The sequence below is a fragment of the Peromyscus californicus genome, unplaced genomic scaffold (genome assembly GCF_007827085.1).
Source record: "Peromyscus californicus insignis strain IS unplaced genomic scaffold, ASM782708v3 Scaffold_9__1_contigs__length_137607984, whole genome shotgun sequence".
Lineage (NCBI taxonomy): Eukaryota > Metazoa > Chordata > Mammalia > Rodentia > Cricetidae > Peromyscus > Peromyscus californicus.
In genome coordinates this window covers 46,020,727-46,045,875 of record NW_026294617.1, presented here as the reverse complement: position 1 = coordinate 46,045,875, position 25,149 = coordinate 46,020,727, and the positions used below count along the sequence as shown (strand labels likewise).

At 40.7% G+C, this 25,149-nt stretch overlaps 1 protein-coding gene across 1 annotated transcript in view; it reads right to left on the bottom strand.

Moving 5' to 3' along the window:
* Schip1 (schwannomin interacting protein 1) overlaps positions 1-24,862 on the bottom strand; it is a 760,409-nt gene extending 735,547 nt beyond the window's left edge. Inside the window, exon 1 of the mRNA XM_052730308.1 lies at positions 24,696-24,862. Within this exon, the coding sequence (XP_052586268.1) occupies positions 24,696-24,704 (9 nt within the window). The 5' untranslated portion in view covers positions 24,705-24,862. The remainder of the gene's footprint in view (positions 1-24,695) is intronic.
* Positions 24,863-25,149: the final 287 nt, after the last annotated feature.

Sequence of the window (25,149 nt, the reverse complement as noted above, 5' to 3'; positions counted from 1 at the left end):
TGTAGATGTGCACACAGCAACAGTGAAGGAGAAGTAGCATAATGTGAGCTCTGATAACTCCTCTCAGCTTTTCTCAGGGCCTGCACTTGGTTCTAGAAGCAAAAGAATTACCAGGGAGGCATGCTGTCGCTAGTAATGATGGTTAACCTAGCAAAATCTAGAATTACCAAGACTGTATGCCTCTGGCCATGTCTGGGAGGGAATTTCAACATTGGGTTAAATAAGATGGAAAGAGCCACGCTAGCTGTGAGCAACGCTGTTTAATGGGCGGAGGTTCTGAATTGTGTAAAAGGAAAAGCAAGCTAAACACGGTGTTCATCTCTTCTGCTTCGTGATTGTGAAGTAACCACCTGTCACAAGCTCCCGCCATCATGACTTTCCAGACACGTTGAATCGTACATACCCTTGGAAGCGGGAGCCCAAGTAAACCCTTCTTTCCTGAAGTCACTTTTGTCAAAACACTGTGTTAGAACAGCCAGGATACCAACTAGCAGCATGTTTCCTGGACTCTTGGCTTGTTCTTAAGTAAAATTATATTTTTATTAATTCTTTGAGGATTTTATTCAATATAGTTTGATCAGATTCATCTCCCTACTCCAGTGCCTCCTAGATTTCCTCTACCTCCACCTCTTCATGTCTTCTTTTTCTGCTTTAAGCCCATGTAACACAGTGTGTGTTGTTCAAATATTCTTTGATTTGCCCCCCCCCTTTGTAGTATGATCTACCTCCAAGAGGCTACACCCTTAAAGAGAACTGACTCTCCCTCTCTCAGAAGCTATAATACACCAGTATCTCCTCACCTTGGAGTGGGACTTCACGTCACATCCTCCACCCGTGGTGGGATTTTATCTGCCCTGAGCTTTAGTGGGTCTTGTGCACACTGTCCCAATCACTGACATATTTACAGCTGCCCTGTTGTGTCCTGAAAACACTGTTTCCTTGTAATCACTCACCACCTCTGGTTCTTATAATCTTTCTTTCCCTCAATGATTCCTGACCCTTGAGGGGAAGAATATGATTTTGATGCCCCATTTATGGCAAAGTACTTTATAGTCTCCTACTCACTGCATATTGACCGGTTGTGGGTTTCTATGTTAATTTCCACCTAGTGGGGGGAAAAAGCTTCTCTGATGAGGGTTGAGAGATGCACTAATCTATGGATATAGTGATTAATCACTAGGAGTCAGTTTAATGTTCTGTCAATTTAGCAAAGAATAGTACGTTCTTTCAGAGAGTATATGATTTGTCTAGCCACAGGTTCTTGGCCCCAATAATGGTACTGTGTATGAGTTGCATCTTGTGGAGCAAATCTTAAACCCAAATCAGAAAGTGCTTGGCCATTCCCATAATATCTGTGCCACTCTTGCACAACTGGGCATATCTTGTCAGGACAGCCATTATTGTAACTCGCAGGCTTCACCGACAGATATGATTGATGATTACTTTTCTCTTCTGGTAGTGTGCATGCACCCCCCAGCACTATGAGAGCTAGCTACTAGGCGTGAAACTACAAGGTCAGTACTAGTTTGATTTTTCCATGTCTTATGACTCAAGTATATGGTATCTTCAGCAATAGGCTCTAACCACGAGATTCTGTAGGGTAAACAAGAGCAATGGCGATAGTCAGTGAAGTTTCTTTTTTAAGGGGTTGGGGAATGGCAATAGTCTGTGAAGTTTGTGGGGGAGGTCTATGTTCTAACCTATACTTGTGGTTGTGATGCAAATGGGAATGTTGAAGGACACCAGAGGCTGATACAAATTCAGGCATTTGCTTCATCTCTGTGGAGGAAGCATGATGTGTGTAAAAAGCAATCAAGAAGCAGTTAAATGTAAGAGACAAAACTTGGTCCGCCACAGAGAGATTTTTAAATAAACTTCAGAACTTTAGGAATAAGGAAAGTCTAAATAAGCAAAGAATAAATTAAAGGTGTTAGGCAACTGTGCAAGATTGTAAACCCTCAGAAACATCATTATTTGGAGGTACATTGTAGAGGTGATGACCCTGTCCCTCTAAATACTTTCAGGGTGTATCTCCTGAGTTTAAGGGCATTCCTTTACATGATCATAATACACTATCCAGCTAAGAAAAATCAATTAACTTAATAATATCTCAGACACTCAAGGAATGATTTGTCTCCTATTTCCTCTAGGCTGTTTCCTACGGTCTTTGTCATAGTGAAGGTAAAAGAAGAATCTGGATCCAGTTAAGAGCCACAGGATGTATTTTGATGTTCATCTCCTCTCTCTCTCTCTCTCTCCTTCCCTCCCCCATCTCTTTCTGGTTCCTCTATAGCTGGAATAGCATCATTGCCTTTGGCTTGTCATGTCTCATGGCTTTGACTTCCACAATGATACCAGTTACTTGTCTTATAAAATGTCTGACAGTTTGAATTTATCTGATTATTGGCTGATGATCACATTCTGGTTTGACATTTTTGTCAAGAGTGCTATGGAGATGATGTTGTTCCCATATTCCTGGAGCACATTAAAAAGTAGATAACCTCCACTCTTGATGACACTAAGTTGAGTAATGTAATGTTCTCAATATCTTTCCATTTTGGAGGCACAGATTTCCCTAGAAATAACCTATATCAACAGACTTGGAGAGTAGGAGAGCCATTTGAATTCATGGCATGATTTTAGTGTCCACTGATAATCTTTGCCATCACAGTTTACATGTATTAATTGATATTGTATGAATAATAGCTTTCTGCATCCCTCTTCCCCCTTTTCTTTCTTTTAGTTTCAGTATCTCCTTCCTGGGGAATGGTATCACCCACAGCACAAAAGTCTTGCATCCTCTATTAAGGAATCAAGATGAGGCTGGACAGATTGACCCACAGGCCAACCTGATCTGGAAACCCCTCATTAAGACTCTTTTTGCAGGTGATTCTAGATTGTGTCAATTTGACTATTAAAGCTAACCATCCCTCAGCCTAAGCATACCAAAACACTTTTTCTGACATTTTCTCTGTACACACAATCAGCCACCTCTTACAAGAGTATTATACCCAATCAATGTTATAGCAATTATGGATGAATTGATAAATTATAAATGACATCTAGCCCTAGACCTCATGGGATAGGAGGTCAGTGAATGCTCGGCTCTAGAATCATCTCGTTTTATCTACTCAAAGCTGACCTGCATTTTCTCCAACCATTTCCCTCTTCCTAAATCCTCCAATATGACACCCTTGTAACATGTCTCCCACTTCCCGAGCCCAAACAAGTCTAACCTCCCTTCATTGCTACTGATTTCATGAATGATGGGTCATGGATCAGCCTCAGCCACTAATTACCTGAGCAGCATACTTACAAGTAGCACCTCCCTTGCTCCTACAACCTTGTGACCATGGAATCTATACACTTCCCCTGAAAACAAGTCACTGGTCTGCAATAAAAACCTCAAGCTAAAAGACAAGAGTAAGACTTCATTGAACCTCACAATATAGAAATTGAGTCTAAACTAGGGGTAGCTTCTCCTCTTGATTTCATGAGCTTCTCTTTCCCTGCCCAAACTTTAAATGAATGAAAGGAACTTGTGCGTTCATTCACTCCTGTGCTTTTGTTCTGGTCTCTCTAGTGCTGGAGGCAAGGCAGCCTCTGGAGGTCATAGGCTAGCACCTCTGATTACGAGCTGTGTAGCAAATTTATTTATCATTTCTAGTATTTCTTTCCTCACCCATAAAACATGTTCAATAATATCAATGGTATCATAGACCTGTTATGAAGATATAATGAAAACCCCGCTAAAGGCATCTCACATCTGGTATTTCATTAGTCAATGATATGCATCCATCTTGTTATTAATAGTATGATTTTACTCTCCCTGAGGAAGCTCAAAAAAGACTGACCTAACTATTTTCACGGGAATAGCCTGCTTTTCCAATATTCTTCATCTCAACATCTATTCTTACATCCTAGAAACACTCTACTAGACTGTTCCAGCTTCTCAGAATCAAACACGTTCACACTGCGTTTCCCATCTCTATGATATTCATCTTTATTTGCTAACATTTTTTTTGTGGTTTTAATTAGCATTTTCTTTTTTTTTTAATTTATTTTAATTTATTTTGCAATACAATTCAGTTCTACATATCGGTCACGGATTCCCTTGTTCTCCCCCCTCCCGTCCCCTTCACCTTCCCCCCAACGCCCCCCCCCCATTCCCATCTCCTCCAGGGCAAAGCCTTCCCCACAGACTGAGGTCAACCTGGTAGACTCAGTCCAGGTAGGTCTAGTCCCCTCCTCCCAGGCCAAGCCAAACAATCCTGCATAGGCCCCAGGTTTCAAACAGCCAACTCATGCAATGAGCACAAGATCTGGAGAGCCCCACAGAAATCCACAAAGATACCCACACAACAGACTGCTGGCAATGGTCGAGAGACAGCCCGAACTGACCTACTCTGGTGATGGGATGGCCAAACACCCTAATTGTCGTGCTAGAAACCTCATCCAACTACTGAGGGATCTGGATGCAGAGATCCATGACTAGGCCCTGGGTGGATCTCTGGGAGTCCAATCAACGAGAATGAGGAGGGTTTATATGAGCGAGAATTGTTGAGACCAAGGTTGGATAAAGCACAGGGACAAATAGCCAAATGAATGGAAACACATGAACTATGAACCAATGGCTGAGGGGTCCCCACTGGATCAGGCCCTCCGAATGGGTGAGACAGTTGATTGGCTTGATCTGTTTGGGAGGCATCCAGGCAGTGGGACCAGATCTTGTGCTAACATTTTTTAAAGATTTATTTATTATATATAGTGTTCTGCCTGCATATAGCCTGCACGCCAGAAGAGGGCACCAGATGTCATTACAAATGGTTGTGAGCCACCACGTAGTTACTGGGAATTGAACTCAGGACTTGTGAAAGAGCAGCCAGTGCCCTTAACCTCTGAGACATCTCTCCAGTCCCTTTCCCTCACATTTTTTTAACTTTTTAAAAAATTTTGGAAAGTTGAAGATTCACAAACAGTTGTTAAACACACACACACACACACACACACACACACACACACACACACACGGAGATCCTACTGTATACTGTTCACTGAGTTGTTTTACATAGCTATAGTATGAAACCATAACCAGGAAACCAACACTGATATAATCCTCCAACCTTAATCAGATTTCTTCAGGAACCATGTCATTTAGTTCTGTGTAATTTTATCAGTTGTATAGGTTCATAGAGTCACTGTCACAGCCAAGATGTAGAAACTTTCCATCAGGGGAATCCCTCATACTCCCCTTCATAGCATCCTCTTTCTCCCTCTCCTACTCAGCTCCTGGCAGCCACTGATTTATTCATTATCTCTATAATTGTGGCACTCTGTTATACTTATAAGAATGGAGTCACAAAATTAAGTTTTGATATCTCCTTTTTTAAAAAAACTCATTATGATTCCCTAGAAATAGTCAAAAGTGTCAGAACATGGTCAAAAGATTGGCCCATGGTGAACAATGCCTTGGGGAACTGTCAGAAAGGCTCTGTTAAGATCAACCATGTGAGTCTATTTAATGGGTAATAGGGATGTATTAAGATATAATTTGAAGAAATACACTCACGAATACAGAACCGAGTAAACAGCTGAAATCATCCTCTGTTCTGACCAGGAGCGAATCCACCTGGCACTCTGATCATGTCAGAAAGCAGAAAGAAGGGACCTCAGGACCCCTCTCCCTTTCCTTATAAGAGGTCACATATGATGGCAAGAAGCACCTCAGACTGTATAGCCCAAGGTCATGAGCAGAGTAAATACCACTACAAGGCTCCAAGGGAAAAGGCAGAGGGCCTTTTACCTCAGGTGCGCTTTGTTCCCTGGGTTGTTCTTGGATGTGATTTCTTGCCTCCTGTAACAAACATTTCCATTTAATTTATGAATGTTTATTCTTGTTGGATGTCAGAGCACAGCTATAGAACCCAATCTGGTCAGTGTGCACTAAATCTGGATATGGCCTTCTGCCTTGCTTCTGTGTTTTCCCAGATACGACCTATAATTCATGCCAGGCAATTGTGTTTAAATTGGTCTGTCCTGAGAAAGTTCTGGGAAAGGGCTGTTCTGTTAATATTTAGTATGTGTATACTGACATTTATTTACATGCTTTTCTGATCGTGTATTTCTGAACTCAAACAACCTTCCTTGGATCATTGCTATCTTTTTTACATTCGTATATGAAAGTACCTTGAAACTGAAGTAAGGTGTCTACAGCATTAGACTGTAGTTGCCCCATTCTTTCAGGTCCTCAGATCCCAGGCCCAGTAGACGAGATCTGCACAGGTGGGCTGAAAAACTGACGAAGGTCATGAGCATCAATGGTTCTTTACTTCTCACTGCTGAGTAGAGCACCATGATCTGGTGGACCACAAATAGGCTAACCAGTCACACCTTTAAGTTTATTTAAATAGCTTTCAGGTTGCATATGTTATGAAGAAAGCTGACATGAGCATTTGCTTTTTTGTTTCAATGAGATAAATATGTAATGGTGCAAAAGCTGTGGTGGGTGATGAACACACATTTAGTTTTGCAAATTGATCTATTTTACTTAAGAGTGACTATTCCGTATTGCATCCACACCAGAAATATGGGAGTGATCCAGTGTCTCTGCATATTTCTCAGTGTTTTGGTGTTATCACTAACTCCTACAGTAACCATTTTGATCAGTGTATAGTGATATCTCTTTCATTTAAATGTGCATTTGCACCAATAGCTCATGGGTGTACTACATTTTCACAAGCTTTTTAATAATCCTTAAACCTCTTCAGTGAAAGACTTGTTTTTGTAGTTTTTTTTCCATTTTCCAATTGGGTTATTTGAGTCATTCATATATTGCTGGCTTCTAAGATTTTAAATATATTCTAGGCACAAGTTCTTCTGTTAAATGTGTGACTTGCAAACACTACACCCCAAACTGCAGCTTGCCTTTTCTTCCAAAGTCTTTCACAGGGTAAGCGTTGATGAACCCTGCTTGCTAATTTTCTTCTTTTTGTGGATTGTGCTTTTTGAGCATCAACTCTTCCCTTAGCCTTAGGTCTCAAGGATTTTCTCCTAAGATGTTTCCTTAAACATCTTAGTTTATTATAGTTGTTGTATTTTACATTTAAGTTTCCAGTTCATTATGAGAGGTTTTTCATAAGACTTGTGGGCAAGTGGAAGGACATGAGACTCACCACACAGGGTCCAGACAACCTACCAGGTCTCCTCAGCTTCTCTTCCCACCGATGTCCACAGTGCTTTACCCACACAAGACAACTTTGTGGGTGCCATTGTCCCCACTGTGAAACTAGTTTTGCCTGGCCCTTCCCCACAACTCAGATTAGAAGGCCACCTTCTCTGTGCTTCCCCCATAACATTGTCCCTCCTCTTCCTCACACAAAACTATCCGCACCCCTTTCTGCGTACCCCTGATTCTTGTCCTCTCTATTGCATCCAACTTTCCCCCTACAAAATGGAAATCACATGTGAAGTAGAACAAAAGCTGATCTAGACCACAACCAGTTCTCAATGTATTAATCATTGCTGTTGAATTTACAATTGTAATAATGTCTTTGGCATATCCCATGTGATAGTTTATTATAGATGTTTGTTCTGTATTGATTATTTACTCCTCGTCTTCATCAATTGCATAACCCTTTCTATAGTACATCTTATTTATCCATTACAGTAGGGCAGTACAGACTCTGAAAAACACTCATTGAACTGAATTGCATGTTTTATTTCAATTACAATGCCATCAAAAACCAAGCAACTAATTTCTACCTCTAATCAACAGATTGTTAAATTGAACTAATTATTTTGACAATCGATGAATAGCCCTCATCTTCAATTGTTTTGTGGTGCTGCAATTTTGAAAGTTAAATGGCTCACAGACAGAAAGGACAATCACGTTACTTAATAGAGACGGAAGAGTAGGCAGCAGCAGTGGCGGGTGCCGCTGCTCCGACACCTCCTTCTCAACATCTTCTCCCCCCTTTTCTTCTTCTTCCTCCTCCTTTTCCTTTGCTGCTGCTTCTGCTTCTTCATGATCCCCAATACAACAGTATTATTACTATTAAGAACAAAACCAATTTTATGTCAACTTTATTAGACAGATACTACTAAGTCCATTTTCACGCTCCATCACACCTGACTTTGCCCACATTTTTGGAAGAAGGGTTAGTGAAGAAGAATTAGCTGAACACTGTGGTGAAGGATGAAAATGCAGAATTCTAGAAGATAAAGCTGATGGAAATGGGAAAGATTTTACAGACCACACTGAAAAAAATGGCAAATTCATTTGTAGAAAGTTGTTATATAAAAATAAAATTTCCAGAAAAGCATCAGCGTCTTTTATGTCACCGAGAAGCCTCAGAATATAGATGTAATGAACTACAAAAGGAGAGCTCAAAATGTTTGGGTACAAAGTTAAAGCTGGGTGGGAGGAATAAGTTCTGGTGTTCTGCTGCACAGTGGGGTGTCTATAATTAACACAGTGGAACATGTACTTCAACATAGATAGAAGAGAGGATTCTGAGTGTTTCATCACAGAGAAATGATAAATATTTACGGAGACGGGTACCCAAATTATCTGATTTGATCATCATACAATCCACATCTGTATGAAAGCACTACACCGTGCTGTACAGCTTTACAACTATACATCACAGAAAGTAAAATAAACATAAAAGTAACCTCCAAATCTCTCAAAAAGCTGTGTGCAAGAATTTGGGTTGCCACTTGCTGCCGCAAAGCTGGCTTTGCCTTCAAGATGCACCATCTCCAGCCCAAGGGAGTAAATCTTGGCTCCGCTGTCCCCAGTGCCAATATTTGGTTTTGGGGAGAGGCATACGGCACATTCTGGACAATGAGGTATCAAGGAGGGTCCACTGAGAAGTCTGTCGTGTTCTTAGAATGAACAGATGTGAGAAAGGAGCCGTTCGACTCCCTGTCCTTATGAAGATGCTCTGAGCTCTTGAAGTCATCACACGACCATAAAGACACCTACAAGCCCACACGGGGTGGAAGACTAGAGAACTTGAAAGGACAAGGATGTACAAACTTGCATTCCCACCGGCCTGGACGTGAGTGGGGGTGGTGAAGGGCAAGGGTCTAGGGAAAGAGAGCTTAGGGGAGTGGGAGATCCCAGCTGGATCAGGAACAGAGGGGGAGAACGGGGAATAAGAGAACATGGTAAATGGAGATCACATGAGAATAGAAAGAAGCAAAGTGCTAGAGAGGTCCCCAGAAATCCACAAGGATACCTCCACAATAGACTACTGGCAATGGTTGAGAGACAGCCTGAACTGACCTACTCTGGTGATGGGATGGCCAAACACCCTAACTGTCAGGCTAGAAACCTCATCCAATGACTGAGGGAACCGGATGCAGAGATCCATGACCAGGCCCCAGGTGGATCTCCAGGAGTCCAATTGGCGAGAATGAGGAGGGTTTGTATGAGCGAGAATTGTTGAGACCAAGGTCGGAAAAAGCACAGGGACAAATAGCCAAATGAATGGAAACACATGAACTATGAACCAATGGCTGAGGAGCCCCCAACTGGATCAGGCCCTCTGGATAAGTGAGACAGTTGATTAGCTTGATCTGTTTGGGAGGCATCCAGGCAGTGGGACCAGGACCTGTCCTCAGTGCATGAGCTGACTCTTTGGAACCTGGGGCTTATACAGGGACACTTGACTCAGCCTGGGAGGAGGGGACTGGACCTGCCTGGACTGAATCTACCAAGTTGAACTCAATCCTCAAAGGAGTCTTTGCCATGGAGGAGAGGGGAATGGGGGGTGGGCTGGGGGGAAGGTAGGAGGGGCTGGAGGGGGGAGAACAAGGGAATCCGTGGTTGCTATGTAAAATTAAATTAAAATATAAAATAAAATTTTTAAAAAAAGGAAGGACAAGGATGCCTGATGAAAGGACACAGCCTCTGAAAAGAAACGAGGACACCTCTAGCTCAGGATACCTTGTTAGATCGCTAGCCCCTCCTTTCTGGTCAGCTTGGTGCATTTTCTGTTTCTAGTCTACAAAACTGTCTTGACGGACACAGTTTTGGGGTGGGCTCCTGGTGCTATGGTTTAAATATAAAATGTCTCCCCCAGACTCGTGTACTGTAGGTCTAGTCTCCAAATGAGGGTGCTATTTGTGGAGATATGGGGGTCAATCACTGGGGGCAAGTCCTTAAGCCTAACGTATCTTTAGGCTTTTCCTGCCTCTCTCTACTTTTGTCTGCCATGAGGTAAACTGCTCTGCTCCAATCTCCCTGTCATGATGGACTGAAACCTTCGAAACCATGGGTTGAGTTGCTCTTGTCTCTCTCTCAAGTGGTCCTCTCAGGCAGTTTGGTCACAGTGATATGAAGCCCAGCACACTAGCACACTGAGTCTGCCTGACAGAGATTCTAAATAGAAAACCTGCAGTTTAGTTAGCCAAAGGTGTGTTCAGGCTTTCAATTAGTGTTCTAGAAGAGAAACAGCCAGGCTTGCTGTACATACACGGAAAGAGAGAGAGAGAGAGAAAGAGCACAGACACAAGACACAGGAGGCCTGGGTTCAAAACCCACCTCGGTACCTCACCAACTATGTAGCCCTGGGCGAGATGCTTTGCTTGCCAGAACTTCGGAACGTTTATTGTAAAATGCCCACAGCCATGCTTACCCTCTAGGTTGATGCAGAGTATTAAATGCAATCATGCAATAATAAAAGGCCTGTCAAATAGGAAACAGAATAAATGTTAGTTTCTTCTCCCCTAATTAATCCTCTGCTAAGATGAAACACTAACTCAGTTTATTAGACCGTTAATTCAGATGCTGTCTTTCCAGCAGGAATTACTCTGACAGCGGGGCTGTGTCATCAAGAGTAATTTCTGCTGAAAATCTTCCAATCTTAATGCTTCTCCTGTGAAGCCTGATATGTTACAGAGGGCTCAGGCTGGGTTACTTCCAGCCCTGAAGAAAATTGATGTGAGGATCCACAGTCGAAGTGTTTCTACACACTTGATTGTTTTATTCTCACACCTTCCAGAGGGTATGTGGGTGGAAATAACGGACAACAGAAAATATGCTTATAAGAACTCTCCCTTCAAGTTATTTCCACACTTTCTGTGACATTGCACCAAAAGCTAATCATCTCCTGATAATTATCACCAACCTCCTGAATACAATTAATTAACTACTATCTTAAGGGTGTATTGTGTCTGGAACACAGAAACAAAAGAAGGACTTGGTTTTAACAAGGAGCATCCTTTAATACTGTCTTAGAGATACAGGCTATTGTAAAGGTATATCAACTTTTATGATAAATAAAGAGAAGTCATATTTACTTACTTACTAATCTACTTGTGTGCTATACAATAACAGGGCTAATCTTGGTTAAAATGTAACTGGAAGTTAATTGGATATCAAAAGTCTTAAAGGTGCATTTACACTTTGACCTAGAAGCTTCACTTCCAGGAATTTATTTTAAAGAAAGGATGGAGAGTTTATACAATAATTATTTATTTTTGTTCTATGTGTATGGGCATTTTGCCTGCATACATGAGTGTGCATGTGCACTGCACTTGTGTCTGGGGTCCACAGAGACCAGGTGACAGTGCTGGATCCTCTGGAACCAGGGTTAGGACAGCTGTTGGTTACTACGTGGAAGTTGGGAGCTAATCCTGGGTCCTCTGCAAGAGCAGCAAGTGTTCTTAACCCCTGAGGCATCTCTCCAGACAGTGATTTTTTTCAAAGAAATATTATTACAAGAAGAAAACAGTCTAATAATTTAGCCTTTGAGGATTCAAGAGAGTTTCAGAATGTCTACCCAGTGGAATACAATATAACTACTGAAAATGAAATTATAGAAACAAAGATCTTTATTAGCATGCAAAGATTTGCATTGCAGTTGTTGGATTTTGAGAGCTTATATGCTATGTGCAGTGTATTATCATTTAATTAAATTAATGTATTTATGTATAAAACTCTCAATATTGTAAACCAAATAAATATGAACACTAATCCTATTATCTTCCATTTGATTTATTTTTTGTCATAAGTGAGAAGAAATTGTATAGAAAAGAAAAGTAATATTTAAAAACTCAAAATAAAAAAAAAGTACCTTTTGTTTTAAACAGCAGAGAGAGTTTGTTATTATTCTTCAAGCAGATTGTTCTCATTTGCTCTCTGTTGCTGTGATAGAACATTCTGACCAAAAGCAACTTTGGGAGGAAACTTTTGGTTGGCTTACACTTCCATATCACAGTTTATCACTGAGGGAACTAGAGGCAGGAACTAGAGGCAGGAACTGGAGGCAGGAACTGGAGGCAGGAACTGATGCAGATACCACAGAGCCTACTGGCTTACTAGTCATGGCTTGCTCAGTTTTCTCTTTTTAATACAACCCAGGACCACTTGCCCAGGGGTGGCATCTTCCACCAGGGGCTAGACCCTCCCACATCAATCAAGAAAACAAGCCGCAGACTTGCCCATAGGCCAATCTGATGGAGGCATTTTCCCCCCAGTGGAGGTTTCCTCTTCCCAGATAACTCTAGCTTGCATAAGTTGACAAAAACTGACCAGCACATTGAATCTCAACTCTAGCTTCTTAGATTTCCTCTATGGTCTGACTTAGGAGACTCCAGACATAGGAGAGTGAGGATAAGAGGTGTTAGGGCTGTTTTCTTAGGGGATGGACCTCCTCTGAGGTTAAAAGTCCTGGGTGATATGTCTCTTCCTTCTCACTCATCCTACAGCTGGCCATGAACTAGACACCAATGCACTGCCTCAGCAAGACATTTGACCATCAGCAATGCTCCAGATCCTCCACTGATGATAAGGGAAGCAGCAGGGAGGCTGGTCCTGCATTGGGTGGGTTCTTTGTGTTTTCCTGGTGACTTCATTCATTAGGACAAAACCTGATTTGTATCCACTCTGGGAAGTAGCTCCTGACTGTCACTTCCAAGTAGGCTTTAGCAGATTCAGATTTATTTATAATATTAGTAATTGTTATTGTCACCAGGTTTTACCCACACTGCTATTTACTCTGTCAAGTCCTTCCAAACATATTTCACCAAAACTCTTAACAACAATGTTGGAAGATTAAAGTGTAATTATTCATTTTATAGATGAAGGGTAATGTTGCCCAAGATTATATAGGTAGTAAGATACAGAGTCAAAATGAGAAGTTGGTTCTACTCGGGTCTGCTTAGAGACCTTGTAATTCAGCGGTCTGCAACCTGTGGGTCTAGACCCCACTGGAGTCACATGTCAGAAATCCCAAATATCAGGTATTTACATCACAATTTATAACAGTAGCAAAAACAAAAACATGATTCCAAGAAAATAATATCAAATCACTTCCCAGCCACAGAAGTGATTTGCTACAAGTCAGTGTTCTTGGCTGCTGGTAGCAAGGATGCCTAAGACTTAACCAAAGGCCCTGTATATTCAGCCCCATGCTAGCTGGCTACCTCTCAACCTCTGCAAACCTCAGAACCCAGTGTAGAAAACAATTATAATAGTTGTCCTAAATATCTCATCTGTAAGTATCAAATGAGACAGTGTATGTGTAAGCATTTCTGATGTACAAAGGTCAAGAAGTCCTGATGATGCCTGTATGCCAACCGCTTCTTCTCTCAAATCCCAGGCAATGTAACTTTTATGCAACGTTTTGCAAAAGACTGAGTGTGGGGTTTTAGAGATATGGAAAAACCTTAATTGTGAAGAAGTCCCATGGGTAGTTTTTCCCCAGGTTTACCATTATCAAGTCCCGAGGAAAGCTATTGGCTCAGTGTTCCCATCTCTCACCTAATGCCTTTAATGTAATGTTTTCATGAGAGGTGAAGAAGGTCTTTGCCACAGGATTTAAGACTCTCCTGTGAGTTGGTGTGAGAAATTCTCCTTACTCATTTTGGTTTCTGCTCCCTAGGAGCAAATTAGAGTTTTGGCAGAGAGTTGATAGGCACTTTGTTTTAACTTCATGAGAGAGTAGGCACAATTATTCAAGATAGCATAACAAGGTTTAGGATTATAGTAGCATTCAGGCTACTCTTAAACCAAAACAAAAACCTAGTATCTTAGGGTTGGGGGAAGCAAGAGAGTTTTCTTGACTATATTTCAAAATTAGCTTAAGTTATAAAAGTGATATATGGTCATGTGTAAAAATGTAAATGGTCCACAGGAGGCGAAAGGCAGAAATCTCACGATATAATGTCCACTTCCCATTGATGATTTCTCATATGGACTTTGAATGTCTTCTACAATTACACAAACAAATAACTATAAATATTGATTTTAATACAGTTCCACTCTTGTAGACTGCTCTGGGAAGTGCTTTTTTCTCTTGAAAGCTTGATCTTACAATTTTCATATCCATATGCATGGCTGGAACCATTTTAAACTTTCCTCCAGTATCTCATTACATGGATATGCCATAAATTACTTAAGTGTTTTTCTCTGCATTGAGATTTGATTATTTATAGATTTTTTTTAGTATCATAAACAATGCTACAGGCAATCTTACCACATCTTCATTCGATTATGTGAGTATATCAAGGAGTTTTCATGTGTGTGTTGTCTGTGTGTGTGCACGTTTGCTGCACACATGTGAGTACATGTGAGCATGTGCCCCTGTGTGTGTACATGGAGGCCAGAGCAAGACATCAGTTGTTTCCCTCTATTACTCTTTTCCTTAGCACCTGATTACCTGGAGAGAGGGTTTCTCACTGAACTAGAAGCTTGACCTTTCAGCTAGACTGGCTGAACAGCCCCTCTTAGGAACTGCCTGAATCCTCTCCAATGCTGGGGTTACAGACACATTCAGCTATGCCTGGCTCTTTTTTGTGAGTTCTGGGGTTTCAAATCAGGTCCTCAGGTCCTCATACTTGAAGACCAAGTGCCTGACACATCGAGACATCTCTCCCGCCCTTTGCAGGGAACTTCTCAGAAGTAAAATCAGTAAGTCAAAAGTCCCAAAGCTGGATATGGTGGTTCAGGACTGCAACCCCAGCAGAAGGAGACTGAGGCAGGGGGATCTCTGCTAGTTTGATGGCAGCTTATGCTACATGAGTCCCAAGTCACCCTGCACTGTAAAGTGAGATCCTAACTCAAATCACCAAACACCATGCATTCAAATATTGACAGGTATATCAAAGTACCTTCTCTTTGTAGTTGCATTATTTGCTCTTCCTCCAACACGGGAATGTGAGAACTTTATATGCAGATATAGGTGGTATATGGAGCTGGACCACTAAACTGAGGTGCATGATATCAATGACTCAGTGGACACTGGATTAAACACCAATAGGCCTTGATAGTGAGAAGTGGTAAATGCTTGACCTCAGGTAAACTGGGAATCACTAAGACTTTCACATTGGAAACAATGTTGAATAGCACTGAATTTCATAAAGATATTAACAGTCATGGGATGTTTTCTGTGTGCTAAGAATTGTGTTGCCCATATGAAGTCATCACCCATTCCTTCTGACACCCCCACAGGGAAGATGCTGTTATAGTTACAGATGAGAAAAACACGGCATAGAAAACTTAAGTAAATCTCCCAAGGTCACCCAGCTGGTAAGTGGCAGAGCTCACTTGGAACCTAGAAAGCTTGGGCCCAGAATCAGATACTTTAAACATTGTACAATATGCCTCTCTCCTCTTATGATATGCTAGTCACATTTATGAAAAACCCAATCTGTGCCAAGAATAGCAGAAACACAAAGAAGAAAATGTCCTTCCCACCCCAGTCATTGAAAGTGACTTTCTAACACTATATTCACCCTCATCAGAACTCCACTAAGACAACTGTCTGCTCACACTCACTCACGTCGGTGTCATCATATATAACATATAGTGGCAATTTGCATTTTTCTCATAAAGTTCAAGGTCACTGTGTCCCTTTGGCCTTGGGGCAGGGATGCTAAGAGTCATTGTCTTCAGGACATGACGTGGTTGCTGTACACATGAACTCATGGTTACTTTGCAAGGCCTTTACAAGATCAAGCCAGTTAAAAACTCAAGCATGACTAGAGAAGGAGCTACAGAGCCCCTACCATTGCTGAGGGGCTATTGGCAGCTGACGGCTGCTGGGAGAGGAGGAGTCACTTTCCTTTGTAGGGGTAGCTACTGCTTAGTTGCCCATGCAACAGTGGATGTCTCCATATCCATGCACATATGAGCAATACTAATTGGACTCTGTGAGCAAAAGGAAAGTGTGAGCTCAAATCATCCAGTGTTGACTAAAACTTCATGTCTTCAGAAGTTGACAGAATTAACATCTTCAAATTCTAAATTTCTTGACAAGAAAGCTTGGGGATGAGGGAAAATTCACTCCATTACAGAAACACGTATCTTTCAAGTACAATAGCAACCTCAGTAAGCATAGCATTTATCCATCCACAAGTCTAGAGTTTCCAACCATGTGTCTCTCACAGCAGGGGTGAGAGCAGCAGGAGGAAGAAAAGCCTTGGAGGAGAGTCTCTCTGACAGGACATCTCACCATTCTTCCACTGGCTCACAGCCTCAGAGCTCAGAACTGGGTTCAAATCCATTTTGCTACTCCTCCACTGTGTGGACTTAACAACTCTAGGCTCATCTCTAAGACAAGTGGTAATCTAGCGGACCAGCCTCATCAATCTCTCATGAAAACTCTCAACTCTCTGCACATCTCTACCCTAAAGTTAGTGGATAAGAATAACTGTGTTTAAACTCCCCCTTGAAAGATGCCCCACCCCATCCATGATCCCTCCTTCTCCATGTTTTATTCCTTTTTCTTTTATGAAGAAAGAAAACCATGATATCCTATAGCTAGATCTAGAACCCAAAAGAGGCTTAGCTTGTGAAAGCTCCAAGCTTTGGTGGCCAGAGTGGCTGGTACTGTCTTTTTTGTGCCAGGCATCCCTAGTTATGAATGACCATCAGAGCTACGTTATCATCCTACCAAGCCAATTAGCAAGCAAACAACACATCACCCGACGGTCGTTTTTATCATCACAGCTTATTAGGCACAAGTCAGTGCACATGGTTATTTAGGAGGTTTTGAAAGTTAATTTGTTTTATCTCTTTAAAGGTTTTTTTTCTGTGTTTTAATTATTTTCTGCTGCTGTGGGAAGAACTCACAGTCTTGTGTGTGGTAACAGGTGCTCTATCACTAAGGTACATTCTCAGCCAGAAAAGTTTTCTTTTTTGTGCACTCTGATGGTAGCGTAATGTTACTTCAAGGCTTTTCCTGCACTGTACAATAAACATGAGCGAATATGCAAATTTGACCACCAGTTTTAAGGACAATTAAATATTGGCTCTGAGCCCCTGGCATTACAGTGCAGATCTTTATGAAACTCGCTCTTCATTTCTGTTCTTACAGTTTGTTTAGCATCCCGCCTTTGCGGTCACTTCTCTCCTGTTGGTTTGTTTTTTTTTTTTTTTTTTTTTTTTTTTTTGGTTTTTCGAGACAGGATTTCTCTGTAGTTTTGCGCCTTTCCTGGATCTCGCACTGTAGACCAGGCTGGCCTCGAACTCACAGAGATCCGCCTGCCTCTGCCTCCCGAGTGCTGGGATTAAAGGCGTGCACCACCACCTGGGTTTTTAATCATATAGTATGTGACTCTTCATTTGAAGAGATGTAGTCTTTTTCTTCTTTGTTTGTGAATTACCTTTGGCCCTTTGTTGGTTAGACAGAAGGAGGCAGTGGTTTAGATTCCTCTATGAGATGGTGTCAGCATCTAGGTCAACAATGTGGACCCTCGTATCACCCCCACAAAGTGAATGGAGGCCTTCAATTAGATGGGCTAGGCTTTACTGGCATTGCTAGTCAGGATTGGGTCTGTATGATGCCAAGACAACTTTGTACAAAATAAAGCATAATGATAACAATTTACTCACACTACCTGTCAGAAATGTATGGGTTCAAAGAAAGGTGTTTTTACAGTTGAATTTAGAAAGGGAAAAGTATATTTTGTCAGAATGATTGGTGTCTAAAAACATAATCTTTATTCTATGCCTTAATCTTTTATTTAAGAGAATACATGTTTTAAAGTCTCTAAATAGCAGCAAATTTAAAACCAAGCAAAGTTTGAGGAGATGAATAGCAGTGCCTGAGATGTATTCAAATGGAGCAGTAGTTCTCAGCTTGTGGGTCTCTAACCCTTTTGGGGTCACATATCAGATACTCTGCATATCGAATATTTACATTATGACTCATAACAGTAGCAAAATTACAGTCATAAAGTAGCAACGAAATAATTTTATGGTTGAGGTCACCACAGCATGAGGAACTGTATTAAAGGGTCACAGCATTAGGAAAGTTGAGAACCACTGAATTGGAGGGTCTGGGAACTTGGTAAGACAGTCAAGGTACCTAGAATGCCATGCAATGCTTCAGGAGACACCAGCTCTAAGAAACCAAGGTGCCTTCACTTCAGTATCTAACTCATCTTCCCCTAACTTCATTTGGTGAACTTTATAGAAACACCACCTCGTCAAACAAAAACGTTATATCACTCAGATCTCCCATCAAAAAACCATTGTTGGCATTGTGCCATAAGAGCTGCAATCAATAAAGACCTAGTCAAGAAACCAATGTCCATGCCAATATCTCAGAATGATTCAAATTTTGGGGGTCTTACATTGTGGCCTTTGACCCATTATGAGTTTATTTTTGAACAAGGTTAAGACAGGAATCCATTTTTAATTATCTCCTAGTGCATATTGTGTTACCCCAGCATCATATGTTAAAGATTGTCTGTTCTTTAATGTGTTCATATGGCTCCTTTATCAGGAATCAACTGGCTGTAGACAAATATATGTGTGTTTTCTATACTAGTGCATCAATCTGTGTATGTTTTTATCATAACACCATGATGTTCTTGTTACTATGGCTCTGTAGCTTGTCTTGAAATTAGGTATTAAGTTTGCTAATTACTGCTTTTTTAGCTCAGGATTGCTTGAGCTCTTTGGGTCTCTTATGTATCAGTATGAGTTTAGGATTTTTTTCCTAGTACTGTGAAGAATGTCATTGATATTATAATGTGGTTTGCACAAATCTATAGTTTATATTAACTCTCCTATCTCTGACCATTGAAAGTCTTTCCATCATCTAGTGGCTTCTTCAGGCTTTTTCCTTAGTGTCATAGTTTTATCACCAAGCTCTTTCATCTGCATCACTGGGTTGGATCGTAGGTACATTTTAGACTTCCATAAATGAGATTGTTTTGCTGATTTCTTTCTTGGTGAGTTAATTATTGGTGGACAGCAAATCTAGTAAAGTAGTATATTGATTTAGTAACCAGCCACTTTGAAGAACTGGTTTTTCAGTTCCAAGAGTCTTTTGTTGAAATCTGGGAGTTTCCACATACAGGATGATATCATCTGCAAGCAGGGATAATATAGTACAATCAAGAACTGAAATACAGGACTACATCAAATTAAAAAGCTTTATCAAAGGAAAGGAAATGCTTAAGTCCCTTTTGACTATTGCCCTCTCCTTACCCCTTACTTCAATTAATCTCAAAATCTTACACACATACAAGTGCAAACACACACCCAAATGTACACAAACACACACATAAAGGCATACATTTCTTCATCTTTCCCAGTTTTTACATATCTACTTCAAGACCTCATTTCTTCTCACTTATAATTAAAATGGTCTTCTAACAGGTGCTCCTGTCTCCCATTAGCCTCCAGTCATTGCAACTTCTATACTAGGGCCACATTCACGAAGACTATTTTGATCACATCAAGAAAAGAGATACCATACAGAATGGGAGAAGATCTATGCCAGAGGTTCAGTTACAGAACATACAAAAAACTTAAAAACCTTAACAATGGAACAAATAATTCATTCAGTAGATGGAAAAATAATTTGAGCAGACACTTCTCAAAAGAATAAACACACCCAGTAAATTTGTAGAAAGCACTCAACACTTCAGGATGAGGGGAATCCAACTCAAGACTAAATTCCATCCAACTGCAAACAGAGTAAATATTACATTAAAAAAAAACTGCTGGTGGAGATGGAGGGAAAACAGAACCCTTATACATTGATGATGTGGATCTATGTTATTGTATTCACCATGGAAATCATTATGGAAAGTCTCACAAAACTAAAAGTAGAGGTATCTTATGGATCCAGCCATACCACACCTGGGCATATACCAAAAAGTAATGATGTATGTATATAGAAGAAATACTTTAGTACTGAACAAGCTTATTGTGGTGCTATTTACAATAACCAAGCTATAGAGTCTATTGAACATACATCGCTAGATGAATAGATTAAGGAAATAGAATTTGCATACGCAACGGAACATTATTTACCCAAAACAAATAATAAAACTACATCATTTGCAGGAAAATGGATATAACTAGTGGTTGTCATCTTAAATAAAATAAATCAGATGCAAAAAAGCAAGTACTGCATGTTTTCTCTCAGATGAAATAACCAGGATCTAGAACAACAGCTTTAAAGTGGTAGAGTGATTCCCTAGGAACAGGGAATGAAGGAAATGAGGAGGGAGGGACAAGAACCATGAGAGCACATGTGGTAGAGGGAGTACTAAGAACAGGGAATGAAGGAAATGAGGACGGAGGGACAAGACCCATGAGAGCACATGTGGTAGAGGGAGTACTAGGGACTAGGGACAGGGAATGAAGGAAATGAGGACGGAGGGACAAGAACCATGAGAGCACATGTAGGAGGGTGAATGCATTGAAAGCATGTAACTTGTATGTACAGAAATGTCACATTGAAACACGTTAATATGTTCACATTAATATGAAATACATTAACAATTATATACAATATGATGTATAAAGAAATGCAATTAACTTAGCCTCTAGATGGAGAATGTTCGACTAGACAACAGTTGTTAAACCGAATCCCTTCTCTTCCCTGGAACTAACTGCCCAGCAGTGACAGAGCATAGGAGACACACAAGCCCTGAACATTTCTGCCCAGGATGGGACTCCAATAACACAGTGGGAAACCATTCTCTGCCCAATTTTGTTTCTCCTCTTTCATCTTTATTGTCTATGAACCACTTAGTGTACTAAGGCTCTTCTCATTTCTCCCCAGAGGACCAAAATGACATATCCAGTAAACAACTAGGCATGCCAGTTGGTAACTGAAACTAGAGATGAGGTGATGTACTCCAATGATTATGCTATGTAGTGATCAAAAGGCTTGACTCTGGAGTCCAGGTTCAAATTCAAGCTCCTTCATGTATCTATCATAAACTTATACAAGCTCTATTTACTTCTCAGGATCTCATCCACAGAAAGGGAATATTAACAGTAATTGAAGGCTGTGTGAAATAATTCAGCTAATGTACTTAGCATAGGGGCTGAAGAGAGGACTCAGCAGTTAAGAGCATTTGTTGCTTTTGCAGAGGACCCAGGTTCAGTTCCTAGCACCCTCATAGTTGGCCCACAACTGCCTGTCACTCCAGTTCCAGGGGCTGTGATGCCTGCTTCTGACCTCTGATCACACTACACAGATATAGTGCATATTCGTGCACTAAGGTTTGCACTCATATACATAAAATAAATAAATAAATATTAAATATAAAACTACTTAGCATAGTGCCTGTCCCACATCTGACAGAAGAACACACTCAATAAATGCTAAAAATCACACATGCACACGTGTGCGAGGGCACACACACACACACACACACACACACACACACACACACACACACGAGATCCTTTTCAGAAAGTTGTTCACCTCCTCAAAGGATTTCCTATAGACTCTATTAAGGCAGATGAAGAGAATGAAAGACAATCTGAAATCATCCTTACCATTTGTTTCTCAGTTCCCCTTTTGATCACTTGCAGTGTGGCTCCCCTTTCCCACAATCCCCCACCTTCTTTGTCCACTGTCAACATTGCTTCTTCCCATCGTCCCCTCTAATCCACCCTGAGTGGCCATTCCTTCTCCTCCCATCCCAACTGCCATCATTCCTCTACGGACAAACTACAGAAGACTGTGTCATTTTGAAACCAAGTAGAACAAATGGAAAATAATGCACGTCTCCAACTGTGCTGACGTTCTCTGTGCCTCCATACACCACTGCTATGGAGAAAAAGTCTCTCTCACTTCTGTAGAAAAAAACCAAAACAACCTCCCCGCCGCCACCCTTTTGTCCCAGTCCAGGAGACAGTTTTACAGTGTGGTGCTTAGTAAGTAGTTTAAGAATGAATGTTTTCAGTTGAAGATGTGCAGTGAGTCTACAAGGTACATTTTCAACTTATTAGATGTGAGCTGTAAAAATGAAATATTTGGTCAAGCAATCTCAATTCTCAAAAGAGGACACTATGGTATAGGAGAAAAACATGTTTTTTAATCATGTGAGTAGGGGAGTAATATAAATGGGTTTCATAAAATAAAGCCTGGGTCTATCAAGCATCTAAAAGTGAGTGAGAAATCATAATCAGGGACAGATGGCAAATGTGGCATTCTTTCTTTTCACTATTGAGTACTTATGATATTTCCTACTAAATAGCATTGAATACTCGCATATTACCACACAACACTATAAAAGCTCAGAAAAATGAAACCTCTTTTATTACCATAAAACTGACTTCCCACAAAACTGCCAACTTCAGAAGTAGAGCAAAAGTGTTTTGTAATATGACTGAGTGCAAAAATTGTTTTTACAGTTCTTAATAACATATATTAGCATATTATAATACATGCAAAATTGCTACTATTCTTCAGCTGTCCTAGGCATTTCATTGAAGCCATCATCAAGATATTTATATTCAAAGGCAAGATTCTTATATGGTGTCGAACACAGTCAGATGTATTTATAGAAATGGAAATAAATAGTACCTAAAGTGAAAATCAGTTATGTACAGAGCAATATATGAACAGAGCATCAAATGTCTCACACTTGGTTTTAAAGGTTCCTAATACCTGTGCTCTTTCAAGGAACCACCCCTATATATTGAAATCCACTATACTACTTTCAATAATCATTAATTGGACATAGTTGGTAAAAAATCACTATTAAAAGTTATATAATTAAAACAATCACATGTAGTCCTCTATTGAGTGCACAGTTAAGTTGTAAAATACTAAATTATGAAAAATAAGGACACATGGTATTCACACTAACTTTCAGGAGTATTCATTTTTATTGTTACAACTTCATAAACTGTGTTGCTGGAGTTGACAATCATCTTAAATTCAAATAAAATAAATATCTTTTTATTTTATAGTCAATATCCTGAAGAAACAAATGACTAGTCAATACAAAATGATGATGCTATTTCCTACCTTGCTTACAATGTACAAGGAACTACAAGCCATCAAAAACACAAACCTAGACTTTCCCACTTACCTGTTTACTATTTAAGAAGCCTCCATTTTCAAATGCCCATGCCCACTTGACATTTGAAAACACACTTGTAAAGATGCATTCTGTTTAATTTCTTAGAAAAATGCTTTCCTTTGTGAGTTCTGACTTGCTACATTATTTTCTCATCTTTACAGTGAGTCAACCCTGGTCTCCAAGAGCAAAAGGGCCATGCAAAAAGACAAAGATAAGGGAGTAAGCTGCTGTTACCTTGGTGAGCAAAGCTCAAGACAAGTTGTTTTTCTTTGGCACATTACAGTCACAATTAGCTCACCACCACAATTAGACACTCACATACATGTTCTTGAAAACAAGCCTTTTAAATAAAGTAGTGTAAGCATCTTTCTAGCTTAAGGATTTGAAATAGCAATTAAGCCTGCACCTTAAATCATTTGTCTCTCTAACTAGAGGAGCAAGTCCCGAGGATGTAAATCTCACCCAATGAGACATTCAAGGGCTGCCGAATGCATTATTAATTGCCAAGTAATTTCTTAATTTTAGAATTTAACTCTCAGCGCTAGAAAATAAGTAATGTGATTTATGGAGCCCACACACTCATGCCGCTTTCTGGGAGTTCAACAACCACAGGCACATCCTGAGTAGACAGCGTCAACACGATTCCTACAAGCCAAAACCCATAGCCGGGTTCAGCTACGGCAAACCCACTCTGTCTACTTATCACCCGAGCACTAATATTTAGAGTAGCTAAAATGCCTGCCGAACACTGCAGCTCAGCGTCCCCCTGGGCTTACGGCGAAGCACAGCCGCATCTCTTCCCTCAGCGATTGCTGACTTTTAAGAAGGCAGGTGACACGGGGAGGAAATGCTCTGCAGCAGCCCAGGTAACTCTTTTCTGCAATTCCTCCAGCCCCCCAGCCCCCTCCTCCTACACACACACACACACACACACACACACACACACACACACACACACACACACCCCTTTCACGGTTTTTAAGAAAGAAAGGTTTTAAATAGATACCTAAAACCTGCCATCTGCATGGGTTTAAGAATGTATATTTCTTTCTTAAGAATGTACTTGCCCCTGATATGTAAGATGTTTCCAGATCTGATTAGAAAACCTGGCTGCGCATAAAAAGTACTGCTTTCAACAAGACCCCTTTAGTCGAATCTGCCTGATCAGACATATGTGCACATAAATTACCCATATTCTCTACACATGCCTACATTAACAAGCATGCATGCACACGCACACCAAGACCTGCAATTAATCCCCTGCTCTATAAGCCCCCTTTCACAAGCTTTTGCATGCATGTTATTCAAAAGAGAGATCTTTAGAAAAAAAAAAAAAACGGTAAGCAGCTGCATCTAATGCACTCGAAAGTGGCATGTTAGAGAAGCAAATACGTTACCAGTCGCATTTTGAAGTTTCCAGAGCACCTGCAGGTAACAGCAGTCGGAATCAGAGGCTGGCGCGCGGTGTTCCTCGGAAACACAGAGCCCGATGTGACTGTGGGGGAATGTGAGGCGAGTGTGAGGCTGGAAACCTTTGAGTTGAGCTCACTGTAAGCATCAGAGAGCCTCAAAGAGGAGAAAGAAAGAGGCAGCCCACAGACTGCGAGACGACAAACTTCTGGCTCCTCTCCAACTCAGGAATGAATTCTCTGTAATTTGGAGATGGAGAGTTAATGGAAATGAAGAGAAACTTGGATTTCCCAGCGAATTTGCTCAGCCACGCAGAAATGGGCAGGTAACAGACGAGCTCATTTGAAAACAGTCGTTCAGGAGTCAGTATCGAATAAAAATATTAACAGAATATTTTCTTGTTGGAAAAATATTAAAAGGCTACTCCAGTCAGCTTCCCCA